Source organism: Odontomachus brunneus, unplaced genomic scaffold (assembly GCF_010583005.1).
Source record: "Odontomachus brunneus isolate Ranch 3 - 2012 unplaced genomic scaffold, Obru_v1 Obru_scaffold_030, whole genome shotgun sequence".
NCBI classification, from domain to species: domain Eukaryota; kingdom Metazoa; phylum Arthropoda; class Insecta; order Hymenoptera; family Formicidae; genus Odontomachus; species Odontomachus brunneus.
This window is the reverse complement of record NW_022639480.1, coordinates 469258-491988: the sequence shown is the minus strand read 5'-3', so window position 1 is coordinate 491988 and position 22731 is coordinate 469258. Positions and strand designations below refer to the sequence as shown.

Sequence of the window (22731 nt, the reverse complement as noted above, 5' to 3'; positions counted from 1 at the left end):
TGTCTCTAGAGAGCAAATATTCTATATATACGTCATATAGAACTCTCCTACGTTCTCTCTCTCTGTCCTTCTGCGCGCTTCTCCGACTGTACAATATATATGGTACTCGAGAAGAGTTCTCTCTCCTACTGTACTCGCGCCCAAAATTTTCGTTCGAATCGGAGCTTTGGTGGAAGCGTCATTTCTCGTTCCTCTTTCTTTCTCTTCTTCTTTCCCTCCCCTCCTTCTCCTCTTCTTACTCTTTTCTTTCTTTTGTCTCTCTTATTCCTTTTTCCCAGTTAAGTCTTCCTGTCGCACAGCGACATAGAAGTGTCTACTGTATTCACAGAATAAAATACACGTATAGTTAGATTACACCGGTGCTTCAACGCTCGTCAGTCGATATTATCGTAATTATCTGTTTAACACGCAAAAAATGTTAAGGAGCTTTCTCGATCTTAGTTTACCTACGAATAACCGGTAAGCTCATTCCCCTCCCCTCCGAAAGTCCCCTTTCTCCGCACGTGAAACGCGATTAACAGTTTTCGTCCTTTCTTTTTTTTTATCCTGCCATTCTGATCACTTTGAATATTTGCATTGATCTGTCTTACTTCTACTTACATGATACACTATTTGTTTCTCGCGAATGCAACGAATTAGGTAAACACGAAGTCTCACAATCTGACCGATCTCTTCCATCTCTCGTTCGTCTCTTCGCTGGAAGCGAGAGAGATACGAGAGAGTGTTCTTATAGTAATAACATACATTTTTTTCGATTTGTGTACGCAGCAAGGGACTCTGGTCGAACCGAGTTTTTTCTGCCGTGATTCTCCGTCGCAAAGACAAATCGGTCTACGCATTGCAGTGGAATTTCGTGTTTGCCAAACCAGAAATGTAAAGCGAACTCAGTCTTTGGTCGGAGCGATCATATCTTGACGATTCTCGACGTTTTATTAGTTCTTTAATGGCTATCGGGTCGTTACCTTTTTTAACATTAATAAATTTTATATAAAAATCCATATATACCCCCCCACACTATATTTTGTTTTAAAGCGTCTCAACTAAAATAAACAAATCCTTTTTTTTGTTCTCCTCTTTACAAATACGCTCTCGGATCGCTTTTCCATTCACATAAAATCGCTCGTTCTTCTCAAAATCATTTGGCGGAAGGGTCGTCGCTTTTTATTTTTCTTTTTTTTTTGCATTTTATCTTTTCAAGACGGCGTTAGAAACCTCGACCGCGGCATATACACGCAGTACATACACATAGCGATGTGTATGTCAGCCAGATGTAATGTATGTATGTATGTCGTGTATTATACGTGTACGTGTTTGACGGTGAATAAGTAACGTTTATAAAAGCTAGATGCGCTACGAATTACACGAGCGAACAGAGTGGAGAGAATGGTGGCTACTGCTTCGCGCGCAACAGTGAATCTGAGAAAAACGAGAGAAATAATGAAGAGTATCTAAAGAGTATGTACAAATACGTGTCAGAAAACGGATCTCACAAAAATGTTAGATAATATACAGGCGAAGTGTGTGAAGATCTTAACAAAATAATAAGTCCTATCCAGGATAAAATTTCTTTATTACTCCTCCTAAAATCGTCTTGAATTCATAAATCTCCGTACACATCGTATGTGCGCCTACCACAACAACATTAATTACAGTTATTATTATTATTATTCAGTTAATTACCTAAAAGTAAGAGATACAATAAGCGTAATTATTTTTATATGTACAATATATCTTTTTTTTTCCTTTCGTTTCTTACTACGGACTTCAAGTCTCCCTACAATTTGTAACACTCGCACCATAATCTTTATTCCCGTATTATCCGCGTTACGGCTGGCGACAAATCGTATTACATCGTAATTCACTATTGCGAGAGGTTCCTTTTGGCTTCCTCTTTTTCTTTTTTTCACTGATAAATCCGAAATATTCCTCTCTATCCTGGATTATATTGATCGATTTCAATGATCAGTGTTTCCGAATTTGTTTTCTCAATTGTAATGAATAACGAAATCTGTGTAATCTCGGATCTCGCGTATGCATTTCACCCTCGTAATGCGGCTGTTCTTCTCTACATTAACGAGAAAAATACAACTATCGAATATGTCGAAGGAAACTGCGACTGCGGAGAAGTTACAAAGGGAGGTCTGTTACTAACGATTTCTCAACATCGACAATCTGGAAAAAACATCGTTAATCCAGACTTGCGATTCGTCTAGAATATTGCGTATGTATATGTGTGTATGTATGTGTGTGTGTGTTTAAAAGTAAAATGTACAGACGACACATTGTCAGTTTTGTTGATCGTAAAGGTATTCTCTTGACTCTACATGCTTTGTAACATCCTTTTCTTGCTTCTCAATGAAGTGGCAGACTATATGGATATAGAAAGAAAAAAAGAGAGGAACATGAGAATCCAGAACAGCTAAAGTAACACGCGTACATTATTGGACTTCTTTTCTCTTCGAACAAGCTTTCATCAGCGAAAGCGTGCACAGTTTGTCACGTATAGAGAAGCGATCAAATGTAAATACGACAAGGTGCTCTGACTCGAATCAATCGTATGTGCCTCAGATACACCCATGATGATTTGTTCAGTTGTGTCAACAGGTCCCGCCGCGCGGATTTTGCAACGAATTGTAACATGCACACCGGTGTAAAGAACGAAATATCATTCGTGTGCGGCTCTCGGCGTTATGAAATTCTTGAAGGAATGACGCTAAGACATGTATCTGTCCAAACACTAAGTAATGGCACGCCTGACGTTCGCTTTGCATGCTCGAATCCCTCAAGCCGGTGCAGAGCGCAACGTGTGGCAGGATCCGAACGTTCACATCCGAGTCATAAACATGCTACTCTACAAATAAGAATAAATATCGAATGACTCTTTCAACATTTGCACTCGTCTACGGTAAAAATGTTATCGAGTCTGCGAGAGAACAGATAAAAATGTGACACGAGATGCAATATCGTCGCAGACAGCTCGTCACAGATTCACTTGATCAAGTTCGTTCGCGTGGGAATAGAGAATTATGAGATAAAATAAAAAAAGAAGAGAGATGCGCGAACTCGTAAAAGCAAAATTTATAACCGTTTCATCAAAACCATGTTTGAAGTATTCGGTATCTCTACACCAATAGTAGCGGTAATTGCAGTCACTAATCTGAAAGACGTAAGTTTTCTTATGCATCGCTTCTTCTTATAAGCTTCTCCGTAGATTCTAATACAGTATATGTAGTGTGTAACACCTTCGCAAATTCTGTGATACAAGCTTCCCAAACGCAACATTATAAAATTACATTATAATTGCATATCAGTCGCATAATCCGTATCGGATATGCAAATATAAAAACGCACTTTTTGCTGATTACTGGAGAAAAAAGAAAGAGAGAGAGAGAAAGAGAGAGAGAGAGAAAGAGAGACAGATAGAGAGAGAGAGAAAAAGATAGAGTGAAAGAAAATCCTTTTACGATTATAATGACATTAATGCTATCAAAGGTTAATCGATAACAATAGCTTCAATATTTCACAGCCTGGAAGCCTTTAGTATTACAATGTAGTATTACATACATACATATATAATATATATATATATATATATATATATATATATATATATATATATATGTATGTATTTACACATATATATATATATGTATGTATTGTAAATTACACACACATATATATATATATATATAAGGGAAATAGAGCATTACTATAAAGTTCTATAATACTCGAACCGAATCTCTATATACAATATTAAGATAATCATACAATTTCAATAAGAAATCAATCTATTTTTTTCCTGCTATTTCCTGTAGATCTACTTATATCGAAAGCGATGAGACGTAAGTCGAGCGTACTATTGTACTTACAAACAGATTATTATACAATCCCCTCCGTTGCTAATGTAGCGCTTCGAATTCACATTGCATACGTTATATTGAAGAGAGAAAAACAAATAAGAAGGAAAGAATACATCGCGTCGTAAGCATAATTTACAAAATGATTAATCAAAGTTATGTCTGTGACTATATGTGAAACCAAAAATCATATTATCGATAATCGTCCACGATTAAACATAAAGCCTCTATTGATTCTCAAGCGTACACTTCACGCGACAGATGCTGTATAAGAGTACAAAGTTAAAAGAATGTCTTTTTTTTTTCTTTTTTTCCCTTCTTTACCGAATTTTGACCGTTTAATAACCAATGCTGTGTCTGAGAAAGCTTGCTTTATACGTCCAATTATCGTGCCACGTGATACTTGGACAGTACTGAATTTGTAAATAAGGATCTTTAAAGAATGTCAAGATGAATGTAGCGCTTCGCATCTCTGAGATTTACGTTGGATTACGATTTTCCTTGCATTGAACGAATAAGATCGTCTTTATCGGAAATAACGAACACATATCGCATACACTCTCTTTGCCGAAATAACTCAAAATACATAATTTTAGTTTGTCTATATCATATATTGCAACAGACCACATATATTTCTAGATATAGTGGACTAGTAGAAATAAAATCTCATTTTGAGCGATCAGGCAAATTCTCAATGATTAAAGTCGCTTGTCTACAAGTGAAAATATCTCCATGCGATTGCCGATCGTACGTAACGTTCAATGAGCAAGGAAAACGCGAGATTTGAAGAGCACGGATCTCGGAACTACGGAGCACGACCTCCCGATGGACAGAACAAGGATGAACCTTCGGTATGTGCATTAGAATCCACGTTTGATCCTGATCGCGCCGTCGCAATATAAAAATCGAATCGTAGTATAGTTGCAATTGTACCTAGCCGTATCGCTCTTCGAGTCAACGTAGCGCAGTATATCATAGTATGTCCGATATCTCCCAGCCGAGGCAGAGACATAGGCAAGGTAAAAGTTAGCGAAGCCCCCAGTGACGTATTGGCGGCAACAGGGGTGCCAATAGCAGGCATCATGTCACTTCCATCGCTAATGAATTTGCTTTGTTCGCCCGTACAAGCTGCGGCTGTTGCTGCGGTTTGCTATCGCACGGCGAACTATCCACTCCATCCACCTCCATATCCAAACTTTCACTGTAATCAAACGAACATAGGTCAGCTTCGCTTGTAATACCATTGTGTTTTAGTTCAATAAAGAGTTCCTTGTAAAGCTTAATCTACAATGTGCTCTCTGATTTCTGTTTTTTTTCTTTATCTCTTTTTGACTTAAGTTGCACCAACTTTAAGATCGGTTTCACATTTTGGCAGAAAAGCAGAAAATAGAAAGGCAGATGCCAATCAGAGCTGACGTTGGTTGTCACATGTTAGTCGACAGTTTCTGTTTTTCTACTAGTGCGAGCTCTGATTGGCATCTGCCTTTCTGTTTTCTGCTTTTCTGCCAAGGTATGAAGCTTCCCTAAGGGAGAATTCACACCTTGACAAAAAGACGGAAAACAGAAAGGCAAAAATCAATCAGAACTCGCGCTGATAGGAAAGCAGAAACTCTTGACTACTAGCGCGAGTTCCGATTGGCTTCTGCTTTTCTGTTTTTCTGCCAAAGTATGAATTCTCCCTAATAGTTAATACCAAACTAACAATTAAATCATATATCTGTTTCTTTTTTTGTTTTGAGGGAAAAACAAAGACATGATTTAACTGTCTGTTAGCTTATCACTGGATTGATACAATCAGGATTTAAACCTTAAGCTAGAAGAAGATAGAGAACAAGAAACAAAAGCAAAGAACATATTGTAGATCAAGCTTCAAGATGTTTCATTTTTACTAATTGTATATTGTTACATTTATCAAGAGTGTATATGTGTCTATATATTGTACATTGTTTAAGAGGAAAGATCAATCTTTGAATTCCCAAGCAGCTGAATTTTGGATAACTGCAATTACCCGAAATATATCGTTGATTGATTTGTCGATAAATGAATAGGACAAATTACCTATTACTATTAAGCGTAATTTCCCCGGACGTTGGGATTGGTTGCGCCTGATTCTGCGTCTGTTGTTGCTGCTGCCTCGCGAGGCTCACCAATTTACTTTGCGTGATCAGGCCTGGTAGCAAACTGGACGGTGGATGCTTCTGCGGCAGAACAATCGTGGACTGACTGTTCACCACGTGCGTGTTATTAGTCAGGTTGTTCGAATTGTTTATGTGCGGCATCGGACCGTTCTGGTGACCGTTGCCAAAGTTTGCGATGCCGATATTGCCACTGCCACTGCTGCTGCTACCGCTGCCGCCGCTGCTACCACTGTTACCACCAACACCACTACCACCACTGGTCACGGTGCTCGCACTAAACACTCTAACGTTCGCGCTACCACCATTACCACCACTACTACCACCACCGCCGCCGCCGCCACTGTTGTTACCGCCGCTACAGCTGCTACCATTTCTATTATTCGTCGGACTAGTCAAGGATTTCGAGAGAATGGAGGCAGCGGTGCTGTTGTTTGGTAATTGTCTGTGTTGCTTGGACTGATGATTCGGCTGCGCGTCGATGGCGGCACCGGCGCACTGCGTGGACACTGTGCTCGATGTGGTGGCAATTTGCTGGCTAGTTGTGCACGCGACGGAGAAGGACGACGAAGACGAAATCGACGAAGACGAAGAACTTGCGGGAATATGTACAACGTTAAAACCACCGGTGTTGACACCACTGCACTGAGGCCGGGCCTGCTGCGCCCCCGTCGCGATGGGCGGCGCGAACAGATTACTCGCGAGTGGCGTCACCAAAAAGTGTGAACTACCGAGCTCGTCTGTCCGCGAACTCTCGTTCAGGCTACCGTCCGATAAACCACTGAGGCACGCACTACCACCGCTGATGCTCGCCACCGCGAGATCAAAGTCTGACGATAGGGCATCCGTCGAGAAGTAGTCGGCGATATTGAACTCCGATGTAAACGGCGACTCGTCTCCTGCACGATCCGGCTCCACCTCGACGCATATGGACGTCGCCTCGAGCGGGAACGGGTATGGAAGTAGCTTGGGTCGAGAGACTATTGGCTCTACGTCCGAGTCCATATCGCTGCTTTCCTCGCTTGGGCTAAGCACCGACGTAGGCGGAGTCTTTGGTCGAAAATGTAACCTGAGGAACGAAAATATGTAAAGATTTAGCGTATTCCCTAAAAATCCCTAAAAATTAAAACGATTTGCCGATGCATTCCTAAAAATTAAAACTCAATTTATTCATAATTTCATATATCCTGGAGTCATTTCTATAAGCGTAAACAATGAGACACGAATAATGTAAATGCAACATAATGTAAAGTCATACCGTTCTTTAACAGTAGTCGTTGCTGTGGCAGTAGCGTTCGAATCCGCTGGTCCACACCTGGACTCATGTATCGTGAAGTCTAAAGAAGACCATATTTCGTCCATATCGGTCGTGCAGCGGTCCAGTATCACTCTGCATAATTTTAAAATTCAATTAATTCAACTTATGAACAAATGTATTTTTAACAAACGTTTTCTTCGAGATTTACTACACGTCGGTAGAAAACACACATACCTCCCACCGCGCCCAAGTCTTCGTCGCGCGAATCCAATACACCTTGGCACTGGTTTGTTGATACTGGTCAATGCAAACCTATACTTCTTGTCAGCTATACCACCCTCATTTTTATCACACCAAGGCCAATTTCCAAATCCACCTGATACAGGCTGCAAATAGAAAAGTTCTGTATCTGCAGTTTTGAAAAGGAAAACTTTCACAATGGAAAGAGGAAACTTGAATTATTTTTGTATTTTTTTTTTCGAAAACCTGCACATTTGCAGTGCCACTTATAGAGGAAAATTTTGTGCAAAGAATTTGAAACAAATACTGATAAATCTGTTACAAACTGAGATCTGTTACAATGCACAATCAGTGCATCATAACACTTTGTACATTTCTGTGTACTACGAGGTTTGCATTTCATTAAGATTATATACAGAAAAATATATATTATGTTCAAGTGGATATTCAAATATTTTCTAAATATTATATAAATTTATATATTTGAAAATCTATCATGAATCCATCATAAGCATGAAATTTACTTAAAATATATTCTGAGTTGTAGAAAGTTTAACATTTCAATCAAGAATATTAAATTGAAACAAAAATTTTGCTTACTATACAAAGTCGAACCAACTTTTTTATTATGTGAAAGTATTATAATGTTTTTGTAAAGAGAATCAATTCTTCTTTCCAATACATGATAATGAGCTTTTCTAAAATTTGTGATGAGTATATTTTAAAACTATTGTCAAGAAAATATTCTGGGTGGAAGACAACTATTACATGAGAAAAGGAAACTGAGCAATCGCTTCCCTCAGCAGTAGAATACTTTTCTGTGTAGTTTGGTAAGACTTGAAATTAATATTTTCAAAAGTACCAAAGATGTGACATATATTGACTTACTGGTAAATAAGTGCTATTCCTATTTCGACGAAAGGCGAATTGACCCTCATCAGCCGTGTCTTCGTCATCACGGTCGGAAAGTAACGATGGCTGAGTGTGTGAATGAGATGGAAGTGGGCTATCCTCATCCGAACTGATGAGCGGGTCCAGCCCGCTTCCGAGAACACTCGGACGATTCCCCCGGCCACCTCCACTACCCGTTCCACTACGCACACCTGTGTCGTCTAAACTCCCACCTCTACTGTCTGTTTTATGTTTCCGCTTCTTGTACTGTCTCTTTTCTTTCCTGGGCACTACCTCGTCCTGAATTAAAAATGAAGTAATGTTAAATAATTTCTGAAATTATTACATTTCCATCTGGAAATCTTACGCAAGTATTCATGCATCGATACATACTTTACTACAGACTTTGTTTGACCAATTCTGATGAACACCAAACTGATTGGTAAAAAGCGGAGCGAACGCTGGTCGCGGTGTTTTTAACGCTGACACCTCTGCCAGTATTTGTCCACTAAAGTCTTGCGCTTGATACCTTTAAAATTAAGTGTAACCATTTAGCGAACATGACTACATTATAGAGTCATTGATGTCGACAAGATTTCAAACTAACCGTTTTTCGTAAATCTCAATTGTGAGATGCAAGTGCTCTCGCTTGGTCTTCTCTCTGCGTTTCACCATTTCCAATAAAGTGACTGCCCTACTAAGATCCCTACGAAGCTTCAGCATTTTCTCATAACTAGCTTCGTCGTTTTTACGATTCTTGCGAGTCTGCATCTTCTCTGTTCGACGTCGAAACGCGAGATATGGATTGTTGACGGCCGAACCAAATCGATGCTCAGTTTTAACAGTCAGAAGCAGTGGATGTTGCTAGAGTGTATATAACTCTTGTAAGAATATTGATACATATACATATATATATACACATATGTATGTATGATGTATTCGATATAAATCAACTTAAATATATTAGATATTCAATTAAATATGCACAAAGCAACTGATAAAGTATGCACAATAACTCTATGTTCCATATTCAGATGATATCTAAGCAAATATACAGGACAGTGTAACATAACCTTAAAGACAGGAATGATAGTTACAGTCTTGAGACGCTTATTGAGCCAATAGTCGAAAACCGCGATTATTAAATCGTCATCCTCTTTCAAAAGTGCCTTGGCTTCATTGAGGGTAACTACAGTTTGTCCAGAACTCTTTTCCAGACGATCCATCATCTCTTCAAATTGAAGCGGGGTTAACTCCATCTTGTTGCTTTGCAATGCAACCCATTTTTCATCCTCTGAGTCCATATCATAGTCAGGTATATCTTGTTCCATAGCAAAGGCTAGAAATTGAATGTACATCCATAAATTATTCGCTTCAACGAATTATAAGAGGAGAAAAAGTTATAAAAACTATCTTTTCGTGTTCTCTTACGTTGCATGTGTATCAATTGGCGAGGCAACTTATAATCAGCAGGATATATTTTATCATAAGCTTCCGCATCTGCCAGATCAGTTACTTCAGGAGTAGGAATGATTAGACCCGTACATATTGCTCTTTGAAGATGATGTTCCTGCAGAATTAATTAGAATTTGAGAACTAATAATTGAGATTTATTGCATTTATAAATTACAAGCATTATTGTCATATATATATATATATATGCAACTTGTATGATGAAACCATTTCTGTAATTATTTAATAATAGATTTGAATTTGTCTTATATAAACTAATTAAATTTTGAAAAATCTATCTTCTAGATAACTTTTTCTTTTATATATTTCACTTAATTATTGTATTTAAACAAAGTTACAAAAATAATAGTTTGTAGTATTTCTAATAGCAATATTGAACAATAAGTCATATTATGAAAATTACACAAAAGTCTATTAAATATCTATTAAAGTCTATTAAAATCTAAAGTCTAATAAAATACTGCTATAATCATATAGAAAATCAAACATTATAGATGTTTGAATTGGGTCAATGCTACAATTGTATCTATGATTTGTCACAAAGAATGTAACGTAGTGCATGTGACAACTCGAGTTAACAGATATTAGAACAATAATAAGTCTATTTCTTTGAAATGTAAAGTTTCTCTATGAAATTAGGTTCTAACATGTCAGTGCCTCCGAGTTTCAGATCCTTACACCTAGAAAGCATTGCAAAAACATGATCGAGATATTAAGTGAGAAAACACTTGACATTTTGATGCAGAAGACAGAAACAATGTAGTCCAGTCTATGACAGAGAAAGAAAAGCTGCGATTACTGATAAACGAAGGAATGACAGCTATCGCAGGGTTTCGGGCGGGGAACAGGAGGATGCACGGAAAACGGGACGGAATCTCGATCGAATTGGCAATTACGTTGAAGCGAAGAATTTTGCAATTTTCCGAGGTACACGACGACGGTGGAAACCGCCATCTGCCGGTTGTTTACGAAATCGGCTGCTGTGCGCGTAAGATGGCGGACGGGGAAAACATGCTGGAACGAGAGACTGGACGTTCCAACTTACGCATTCCTCCTCCTTTTCCATGCCGCTGGGCATTTGGGGCACCGCGCGGTTAATGGCCGAATAATCTGGCAGATCCGGCAACTCCTCGGCCATGTAGATCGGCATGGGCTTGGATGCGTCCAGGGCGCGCGCCCTGAACGACAGCTTGCTCATCCTGAGGGCGGCTGACTCGCGCGTGTTGACAACCAAGGATGGCTGGTCGCACCGTGAGGCCAGTCGGGTCGGGCTGGGGGGGCCTCGGGCTCGTGGAATGCCGTGGACCTGCTTTGGAGGCCTGGCTCGGGGCCCTGGGGCCGAATTACCCGGCACAGAGAGTGCTCAGCGCCTCATCGTTCCTCGGTCATCGCGCTGGAACACGGTCACTCAGTCACCAAACGAGATATATCACTTTGAAAACATGTTTGCGTGACACGGTCCCTGCTCAAAGCCATCATGGCCGACGCACAGCCATTTAATACGTTCGGCCGCCGCCGTGTAGTTCCGCAGGGCGCCGCGCGCCGCGCGGAGATCGCCGCGTTGTCGACGACGCCGCCACGCCGGCCAGATCGGCTCGCCGATTGGTCGGCACAGTCACGCCACGCTTTTATGAACTCGACTTAAGCCTCTCCCTGTTCGAATTCGACTACACATAAGACTACGGCGCAACTGGAAGAAATACAATCGTGCGGCCTGATCGCGCTTGAAAATTGCCTCAAACTGCTGCCTTCTAGAACGTTCTTGAGAATTCGTAAGAAAATCAAAAGGGCCGTTTGGACATCCTGTTTAGACGTTTTTGGGAATTGCGCGAGCGTATTCTTCAATTTTTGTATCGCAGAATTCTCTTTGGACAATCATTTCCATGTTTCGCGAGTAATATTAATATATTTATTATATGTTTACCATTGCAGTGTTGAACGCCGCAGTCCTTGTATTTTATAAAAATTTATTCAGATCTTGATGTTCCGATGAGCGTGCTTGTCGCATGGAATTTCTCGATCTACTCTGTCGGAATTTACTCGCTTGGGAATCACGACGTTCGTCGAGCACTCGAGGACCACGTGTCTCGATTTCTATACTGCCATTACGATATCCTTTCTCACTCTATTCTTGCCGCGCATTAACGAATACGAATATGAGGTTTGTTCATTTTAGCTGCACTGACTCTACACCAGAATGAACGTGTACTGCACTTGGACACACGTTTTTCACCGCACGACGTACGTCTAGAAGACCTTGGGAAAGCTACTCTATAAATTGCTCAAGCCACGTGTAAGAAAAACATGTGGAAAATGCGCAAGTTTAAAGGCTATTAATTTCATCGAACGTTTCTTCTGTACATAATGTTTAATTATGTAATAGCTATTACAAAATAAATTCTCACTACAAATTAAAATCTTTTACGAACGATATGACGATGTAGTCAATTCTCAATAACAAAAAATACAAGCATATATAGAACACAATATGGAACATTTATTATATATGCGCGCGCGCGAATATACTTAAATATATTATATATTACGTATGAAAATCTTATATTATCGTTGGCCATGTAAAATTCATAGTAGTTATAGAAATACACATTGGTTTAAAGTACAAAGAATCTAAACGGTTTCGTCAGTAGGTTTCAACGTTTCTGTCTGGTTGACAGAAGCGGGCTCAGTGGTGGGTTTTAAACCACGGATAGTCAAATCATACACCACTTCTTCAGTCCTTTTCACATCATACTTGAGACAGTCGAAACGTTTCCTCAACATGTCGTTCTTTAAGTTCAATAGTCGAAATCCGGCGTTTAGTTCGTTAAGGAATTGCGCGATTTCTATCGGCCGATTGTAATCGCCGCCTGTGACGGAATTTACAGCAAAACGACTCTGAAATGAAAATATTATTACGAACTATTAACAAAAAATTATCATGCAGGGAAATGAAAAGTATACGTACCAGTTCTGCAGATAACTGCAATAAACCCAACAGATAATCCTCCAGGTCCAAGTGAAAACCTTCCTCTCTGTTATTTTTCACTGCAAGCAGAATACAATTATTGGATTAATGTAGACTAAAATACAATTAATGACTTAAATACAATTACTGAATTAATGTAATCAGACTAGAATATATAATATTTATGTGAATGTAATTTTTATTTTACTTGTTTACCTCCTAATATCTCAGCAACAGTCTCTTTAGTAACCAAAATTTTGGTTTCCAGGTATATTACTAGAGAAACTAAGAAGCACAGTCTCTGTGTGACAAAACGCCATTGGTCATGGAAACGATAATACTGATCATTTGGTACCAATGCAGTCAAACTTGCATATTGCTTCCTTATTTCTTCGAACAGTTCTCTTGCATGTGCGCAATATTTTATTATGACTATAAATTGCCAATAATAAAGCATAAGTTTACTAGACTATTTTATCCAACTATCTAATAATAGTTACATAATATAAACTTAACATAGACAAGGTACACACTAAGGAATATATCATTAGGATCATACCAACTTCCTCCTGATCCTTAGAAATTACTACATTGTGAATATTTTGCAATATTATTAAAATATCTCTAGCATTTTTCTCAATCTCTTTGACGATAACACGAATCTCCTGCAACCAGAAAATTCATGTAAGTTTTTGCTTGTATACTTTGTATAATTCAGTTTGGTTTTTTAAATAAATATGTAGCCTCTTTCGCTATAAGAATACTTATATTTCTTTTAATGAGAAAATCTGTTTGTTCTAAAAGGAAGGAAACAGAAGAAGAAAATAGAAGAATTGAAGAAAGGAAGAGGACAAGTTTGATTATGCAAATTTTAGGTTGCATTCCACAGTATCTTTTTTGAGGAAAATGTTACTAGCAAGTCTATAATTATAAATTTTCAGCAAAATTTTCCTCAAAAAGAATGCTTTGGAATGTAACCCTAGGTTACATTCCAAAATATTCTTTTTGAGGAAAATTTTACTCAATAGCTATAGTTCACGTTGCATATACTATAGAATATGGAGTAAAATTTCCTCAAAAAGGACGTTTTGCTGGAATGCGACCTTAATAGGTTTTTATTGGAATGCGACCCTAATAGGTTTTTGTTGGAATGCGACCCTAATAGGTCAACGATATCCTACGTATGTAAACACAACTAACCTGCGAAGAGCGCCGAATGAAAGGCTTTATGTAAAATGTGCTATCACGCGAATTCACGATTTCACTCGCGAATTGTACGATAGTTTTGGTTTAAAACGACAGGACGCTTAATATTTTATTCGACGCGATACCGACAATCTAGCATTTGGCACAACCTAAAAAGCATGACTGGTTCGAGGAACATTAATACGTACCTCACGTGTGCCCTGCTCGTTGTTTAGATGGTCTTGGAATGCGTTAAAAATCTGTGTTATTCCTTCAGACATGATGCTTTCTCTCTCTGTTGTCCTTTATTGAAATAGATACAATACGATATCTTCTACGTTGAATCAGCTTCAAATCAGCTCAAAACGTAAATCTTACACTGATCGATAGATTTGTTCTCCTTAGCTGAACTTTCTACACGGGTGCATAAAAACGTTTTTTTTAGGCAGAAATAACGTTACGTTGCTGTTTATTCCTAATTCAGGAAATTCAGAATACCACAGCGAATAAATGTGAAAATATATATACCAATAAATAGATACGTTATTTGCAACAATTAATAGATCACTTCTTTCGACATAAATAAGCAGACGTTAACGTACTATTATTTCGAAATTTAAATAATGAGATGAGTCACGAAGCATTTTATAGATACTGAAGTTTCTAGTTTGATATATATTGTTAAATATAAGAACTAGTTAATATTTATAATGTTAACATGAATAATAGATCGCGATCCGTCAGATGCAAAAATGTTTTATAAATTTCGTCCAGTTGTACCTAATAAACAAAGTACTACAGACAAGTATGATTTATACCATTCGAAAGTGCATATCTTTCTCTTTAATTTGTTTATCTGTAAATTACAATGTGATTACTTTTCGCAGAGGTATTTAATGTTGAAGCAAAAATGGCACTCTGACTTTGATCGCTTACAGTAAACTAACAAGTTGAAGTACGATACTCACAAAGCGATGAATAAAAAGTTAAACATTTTCTCTTTAAGATGCAATTATTTTTAAATAAATTTTTAATGTAAAAGCTTAATTAAAAAATGAGGACAAAAAATGTAAAGGTGCCATTTCTTATTTAACGCGATATGTCTAAACAATAAACAATAGTAACGTTATTTACTTAATATTCCTGAAAACTAGATATTTCAAACTTTAAAATCCTTTTCGAACCGTTTCGCTATCGTCATTTTAGCCGGAGTTATAGCCTGTTGAATTATGTCTACTATAAAAGAAAAGTGCGGCTGACTATCCTTTGAGTAATACTACTTCAGAACACAGGAAACGGCTGATCATTTGTTGAGTCGTACCACGACCTCGTTTTTTTTTTTTTTTATTGAAATAAAGGGTATACAATAGAAATGTACAGGTCTAGGAGCTAACCTATCCGACCTCAATACCACCTCACCACGACCCTGAATGTAAAGTATGTACGGTGGCGTCTCGTAGCGAAGACTTTGGAACTAAAATATTTTAGTTCCGAAATCTCCGCTGTAAGACGCCACCGTACACACTTTAATTCGAAGTGACGGTCGCGCCTGTAGCGGAGACTTTAGAACTAAAAATTTTAGTTCCAAAGTTTCCGCTACGAGACGCCACCGTACATACTTTATATTCGGGGTCGTGGTAGTCGGATAGGCTAGCTCCTAGACCTGTACATTTCTATTGTATACCCTTTATTTCAATAAAAAAAAAAAAGAATGGGGTCGTGGTACGACTTAACGAATGATCAGCCGTTTCCTCTGTTCTGAAGTAGTATTACTCAAAAGATAGTCAGCCGCACTTTTCTTTTATGGTAGACATAATTCAACAGGCTGTAACTCCGACGAAAATGACGATAGTGAAACGGTTCAAAGAGGATTTTAAAGCTTGAAATATCTAGTTTTCAAGAATATTAAGTACATAACGCTACTGTTGTTTATTACTTAGACATATCGAGTTAAATAAGAAATGGCTTTACATTTTTAGCTGAGATTCAAACCTCATCAATGAGCCACAAGTTACTATTCAATTTTCAACCTCACATCTTTCAATTGAATTTCCATATTGAAAATTAATATTTACCAAAAATACGATAAATGTATTTTGAAGAGGAAATTTTAAGTTTTTTATTCATTGTTTAGTGAACATCGCGTACTCATTTATTTACCTACAGGAAGCGACCAAAATCAAACTGCTATTTTTGCGAATAAGCAACTTAAAGATTCGTGCTTTTGAATAATGTAAACTATATTTGTCTATATTTTGTTTATATAGTGCAACTCGACGAAGTCTATTAAATATTTTCCCTAACAGTACAAATGTCCAAAAGACGTCCAGAGTACGTCCTGACAACGTCCTGGGAACGTCCCGAGGAGATCTTTTGCATAGGTTAATATTTTACGAAATTCGATTTACATTTGTAACATGATTAAATATTAAATAAATCTTGATTTAATAATATATATGAAAACTAGAAAAACTAATCTAATAAAAGATGCTTCTATTACTTATATTGTTATTTATTTTCAAAATTATAATCCGTTAAAATTTGTCTATTTGTTGTGTTCGGAAGAACTTTTTAATTTGCGTAAATATATTTATTTACTCGTTTTATATATTAAGACATATCGGACGAAGCATTTTTGTGTAAAAAACGCATAAATAACTTTATTATATATATTATTAGCGATCACATCGCGCGTCGTTTCGTTCACTCTCAATGAGCGATCAAAGTTTGTAGAATGTTTTTTCGCTTCAGAATACTGAATAACTAGTTATAAAATATTCACACCGTGATCTACGAGTATGCAAATTAGACAGGAAAATCCACACTTTCAAACGATGTTGTTGTCACCTGCGTACGACTTTTCGTTTACGCAGTGCAACTCGATGAACTTTATAATAATATTTGCAGTTGACAGATGACGATTTATATTTGCGTAATTTAGTATTTAAACTTAGGCAGGCATCTGACAGCTTTGGATAAAGAGAGATACAAACGAAAGTCTCAATATAGAATAAACAATAATTTATAAAACTGTCAACGGTCGAAAGAGAGAAGAGGAAGAATACTTGTTCTCATAAGCCCGCCAAAAGTTACGAAAAAAAAACACAAACATAAAGAAACCTTTAACGAAAATATGTTTCTCTTAAACCATACCGTACCACACTACTCGATTGATCGTGACATCTCGGCGGACTCAGGCCGAGGTTGAGCCTCACATTTACGTGGAGAGCGCGATACAATGTGGCAAATTTGAGTTCGCGTCGCGAGCGAGACGTTCGAGTAGCGCGAGCGGCGGCGTTCATAAGCGCGAGCGAGCGAGCGTCCGCGTTCGCAAGGTCTCCGGCGGTGTATAAATAGAAACCAGTAGGTCCTGCTGCGCGCGAAGTCGAGGAAGGCGGCCGGCTTGGAATTCTACATGCCGCGCACTACCACCGCCGCCGTTGCCGCCGCCGCACGCAGGTCGCGGAGTATACACACCCCTGCGGGAATCTGCAGGCGTGTCATTGATCCCGATACGCGGTTGAGCATCCGCGTCGAGGGACTCGTTTTATGGAAAAATCCGCGCCCACGTTCATGGGTGCGAGAGCTCGAGAGCTCGCTCGGTCATGTTCGAGTTAGCGTGACGCAAATCGAAAAATTGTCCGCCGTGATTGTCACCGCCGGTACCGACAGTCGGAAGTGTCAGAAACGGAGTCTCCATGAAACCCAGAGACGGCCGACTTCTTCGCCGGTCTCGGGAAACCGGTATCGATTCGCGACTTCGACGCGAAAATAGTTTCTTGCGGCCAAGTCGGCGTGAAGTTCCTCTCTCGCGTGCATCAGGTACATCGACGAATTGTGCTCGATGTGGCCGCTGTGGTTTTCAGCTTTCGCCTGCGAACGTGGACCACGATTATTACTCCTTGCAACCTTCTCGCGGAGATCATTATTCGCAAATTTTTGTTGAATTATCGCGCGCGCAACGTACCCGACTCGCGTACCTGAGTCTCGCTCGGTGGATCATTGAAGGAGGAGACGAAGAAGCACGCGGCCTTGCCGCGGCCTTCGTCGCAAGTGCGGACCTCCTCCCTTCGCACTATACTTCATTTTCGATAACTTTAGCGTCGCTTGCGAGCGCGCGCGCGCTTTGTGGTCGCGTTTCTGTTCATAAAAACGATATCCTCCAGTTTCCCGTTTCTTCGTTGCGTCGCGAGCGTTCCTTCCGCGCGGCGATGATGGCGCGATAGCGTTCGTGAAAGATTGCGGTATCTTTTCTCGTTATGTAAAGCGGTCAACAGCCCGCTTATACGCGTATGTGTGTGTACACGTGCGCGCGAACGAAACTTGTCGCGAAGAAGACGCAGAGGAACGAGGAGAAGGTGCTTGTAGGGCCAACACCGTAAGCTTCGCATTCTTCAGGCCACGTTCGTCCTAACGACGCCGTCAAAGTATGTCTTTCCGATTCTCGTGCTGAAACAACGTGATACATGAGACTTGTATAAGAGAAACAGAACGTGGAATTGAAAGAGGAATTCTTAATAACGTTCGCTGTGCGTCCAGAACAGGGTAGAGATCATGTGACTCTATTATAAGAGCGAAAATATGAACAATTTCACGTGAGCTCGATAACTTTAGCGATCATATAACTTTTCCAACGTTGGAAATGTGAAAATTTTCACGTGAAACTTGTCGCTTTTCACAAGTTGGCGTTAGAGGAAGAGACACATGATCGGCGTTCAGGGATCACCGGCTCGCTCCTCGTGAATTTTTGGTACCTTCGCACCCCAGAGCGGACGCTCGGCGCGACGGCGTCCTCGGTGCGGCGCGTACACGCTATTTTTAGCGGCGCCGATCTTATCTCACCACGAGAAAATAACGCGAGCATACGGGCCCCTTCCGACAAGTCAAGGGGCCCACGTGAAGGAACCTCTCGCGCGTCCTGGCCCCGAGGCGTTCCCAAGTTAACAACACGGGGGGACTCGCGCGCGCACTCGATTCGCATGGACATCGCGAACACCTCGCGTGCACGGCCGCCGATCGCGATATTCCCTGGAAAAGAGAAAATCCCGCTCGCTACTGTTGCGTGATCAGGGGAGCGACAGTTCCAGAGAGCGAGCCGCGTCAAACGGTGAGAAATTGCGCTTGCGATCGATCATACGCTACTTATCTACATCTAATTATAATGAATAAAGAGCGCGCGCGCGAGAGAAAGACAGAGAGTTATATAATGAAATAAAAAATCTCAGTAAATCGTCAAAAGACCGTAGAGACTGGACTTTGCATTGCGAGCGCGATCTATAAATAGACCCGATCTTTTAAAATCACTTTCGCCGCGTTACTTTCAAATCATGGACAAACGCAACAACACGCCGCGTGCGCGCACGGCCGTAACAACGCAATCGCGGAGGCACAACTTGTGATTCAATGTTTGCACTTTAAACAGGTTTGCACGAGCGGCCATAAGCGCGCGGCACGTGTAAACGGGCGCTGCAACGAATCGTATTTACGCGTGCGCGCGCGAGCGTGCGTGCACGTATGTGAAAACGTGGACATCTGAGAGGATATATAATATGCGAAAAGAGCAGGAGGCAGAAAGACGATGTGAATCCGCTCTCGAGAATCCAGCTTGAGATTGTGCGCGCTTCAATCGTTAATGTTTCTCACCGCAGTCACAGGATTTCCTGGGATTCACAGATCCAAGTAGCTGCGATCACTCGGAATTTATAATTGCAAGTACTTGGAATGACCGCATGCGGCATCCGGGGCCTTATTCCGTACGAACTTAGCTAACCTCACATGCCTTTCCAATAGAACGTTCTTATTTTCTGATATCACCGTTGCGTGTAACGTTGTTTCAATTTTAAAGTCAAACAACAGGCATGTTTGTCGCTCGCTATGCGTCCAAAGCGCAATCCTTGCTCTACATTTCCGCGTATTTGCGCGCTGTTGTACTCCGCGAGACGAATGTTATCAATGGGGAGTTAATGCCGGTCAGCAAAGTTCGCTTGTTCTCGGCTTAGTAACGCGCGAGATCGAAAGACGCGCGTCGGCGTCTTGAGAGCGCTCTATAAGGCCTGGAGATCTCGACGGGTCGCGAATATGAACGGCGCCTTAGGAACGAGTATGTGCGTAATACATGCAAAATGCAGCGGTGGTAAATGTCAGGGTCATCGGCATACGCGAAGCGAACACTATCAAGTAAATACCAATTAAATACCAATGGCTCTGAGGACTTGTGCCTGTAAAAACGAACATTTTCTCACATGCCAATCGGATTATATAGGATGGGAATGCGACGACGGCGCGTCAGATGGCTGGAAAACGAGGACGTCAAATACAGCTGGATCATCGCGCTATGTTGCAAACTGCTACTCCTCCTCAAAGTGTCGGTATTTGCGCGAGTCCTCCTTTTCCTTCTCTACTTTTTCGTGTCCGAGTCCTTCTCTCTCCGAGGGAAAAGTGCGCACGATGCGAGAGATGCACTCCATTCACCGGCCTCCTGGGTCCATCGAGAGTCTGCAGAATGGAATCGTAGTACAACTGGGGCGGTGTCGATCGCGAGAGTAGGCGCGTCTACGAGCTATGAGCAAAGCAAAGAGAGAGAGAGAGAGAGAGAAAGAGAAAAAACGTTTTAATATTAATCACGCGTCTTCTGGCTGCCTTGAGACACGACCGCCTCGCGACTTTGTCGTTCTCACGCGACGTAGAAGAGGAGGAAAAGCGAGCGGAACGTCGTTGATATCGGGAAATAATAAATCGAACGAGCGATAAACGGAGACTCGTTCCACGACGTACACTCGTTAATGCGCTGGACGCGCCGGCGAGCCCGTCTATTAATTCCTCCGGGGAAAATGTACCGTGAAAACACGTCGATAGATCTTCTCCGCTGGCTCTCGGGGAAGAGAGCCGAAAGCTGGCGCAACGAATGCCGGTCATTTGCTCAACGGCGCGTTTTAGACGCCGCGATTATTCACACTACGGTTTTACTAACGGTTATCTGCCGTAGTTGAAGAGACTATGCGGCCCCTCAAGGGGAGCTCTATTTGCTCGCTCTTTCCTCGCCTAGGCGAGGATGCTCGACGTCGCGTTCTAATCAAGATTCAATCGCCATTTACCTCTGGAAGAAACAATGTAGATCGAGGCGAATAGGTAATTGTTCGGCCCGGCGGGCTCGTGCTCGCGTCGGTCACGGATAATATGTGGTAGCCGTCAGCGAAGAGTTCCCTCTCTTTCTCCTTCTATCTTCCTCTCCAGGCTAGAGAGTCCGTCCGTAATTAAAATCGTAGACAGCTGCGAATTAAGGTATAGTCGTCCTGAAGCTGAATCCACACTGGAGAGACCGCGTCGTTACATCCTCTGCAAACGAAAAGCAATATCTGCGGATTAATCTCGTTTACTCACAATCATGCGCGTTATATATGATAATTTTTCTGAGTAAATTAACGCAGTCACCCGCGCGAACTATACCTTTGTTACTAGGTTTCAAATACTATACATTTTCTGTCAGACCTGCGTAATAAGAAGTCTTGATATTGGCTTTATTTTAAACTCTCTTCTATCGAAAAAAGTGCCACTAAATGTACTTATCAGGAGGCTTTATCGATTAAAGAGCTTTAAAAGCCCTTCAGAGGCAGTTTTATCGATAAAGAAAAGTTCACGATAAAGGCTTTAGATTCTGAATTCTTATATTATAGTGATCGGCACAATTAAACCCAACGATACAACTGATTATTCTTCCTCAAAGTCACGGAAAGTCGAGATTCAATGGTAGCTCGATTCATTGCGAAACAGTGTAATTACGCTACGCGATTGGCAATGCGTTACATATCTCGAGTCATGGAATGTATCTTGATTTCTATTCTAGAAAATCACCTCACCTCTCCTTCCGCTGTGAACTTGACGCAAGAAGTCGGAATAGGAGGAAGAAGAGACGCGGAGGGTGGGACGAGGTTCGTTTCGCGCTCGTACGCGAACAAGCGTAGTCCTGGTGGTATTGGTGGCGCCGTGCCGAAGAAACACGCCCTCGGGCGCTATCTTTTTACGTCACGGCTCGAGAATTTCCTAGCCGGCCGATTGCTCGCCATTGCGAATCACCGGGCATGATATCGGACCGTTAAGGGCCCCACGAGCGCGACTCGCGCGAGGAATCCGAGCGGTGTCCGAGCAAATCGACGCGAAATCATGAGCGCTCATCGCGGGCTCGCGCATTATTACCCTCCGACTGGACGTCTTATTCCGGCATGCACTCTGCAAAATGTAATTAATGTATGCATTAATACGAGTTTTCTCAAATCTAAGCGGATCACGCGTTAATTGACACGTTAACTGACACGCTGATGCCCACTGATTATTTCGATGCTCAGCAACAAGTTCGAATCGCCAAAGATACGTCAAGTCAATGCGATTCGCAGTGAATACACTCGTTAGTTTGTTTTATTGGCTCTCTATCGACTATGTATTTAATTTCTTGCACGCAACTGATTGCGTCTTACACGTAAAGTAACGAGATCCGACAATATAATAGTGCCGGTGACTAGTGATCGCCGTAGCAGTCAACATATTAAGTCTGATAGAGTCATTTTGGCTCTTTTAAGATTTTCTTGTCGCTATTCTCGTTTCTCGTGATTTAGGAAAAAATATCTTGTGATTTTCCCGATTATATTCTTAAAATATTCAGAAGTTAATGATACGAGTAATAAAGAATAGAGAGAGAGAGAGAGAGAGAGAGAGAGAGAGAGAGAGAGAGAG

At 40.7% G+C, this 22731-nt stretch overlaps 2 protein-coding genes across 2 annotated transcripts; both read right to left on the bottom strand.

The window, feature by feature from the left end:
- Window positions 1–1553: 1553 nt before the first annotated feature.
- On the bottom strand, window positions 1554–11952 carry LOC116843200 (enhancer of polycomb homolog 1). The gene is made up of 11 exons (XM_032813414.1): window positions 11779–11952; window positions 10900–11247; window positions 9813–9951; window positions 9479–9720; window positions 8989–9245; window positions 8775–8910; window positions 8379–8681; window positions 7485–7636; window positions 7251–7382; window positions 5916–7061; window positions 1554–5058 (listed from the first exon to the last, which is right to left on the bottom strand). Exons 2-11 carry the CDS (start codon window positions 11050–11052, stop codon window positions 4938–4940), a joined length of 2781 nt encoding a protein of 926 aa, XP_032669305.1. The 5' UTR covers window positions 11053–11247; window positions 11779–11952; the 3' UTR covers window positions 1554–4937.
- A 377-nt stretch (window positions 11953–12329) lies between these two features.
- LOC116843215 (translin) lies at window positions 12330–14417 on the bottom strand. The gene is made up of 5 exons (XM_032813441.1): window positions 14214–14417; window positions 13379–13484; window positions 13036–13251; window positions 12820–12899; window positions 12330–12749 (listed from the first exon to the last, which is right to left on the bottom strand). The coding sequence occupies exons 1-5, from the start codon at window positions 14283–14285 to the stop codon at window positions 12483–12485; spliced, it is 741 nt and encodes a 246-aa protein (XP_032669332.1). The 5' UTR covers window positions 14286–14417; the 3' UTR covers window positions 12330–12482.
- Between the last annotated feature and the right edge of the window lie 8314 nt (window positions 14418–22731).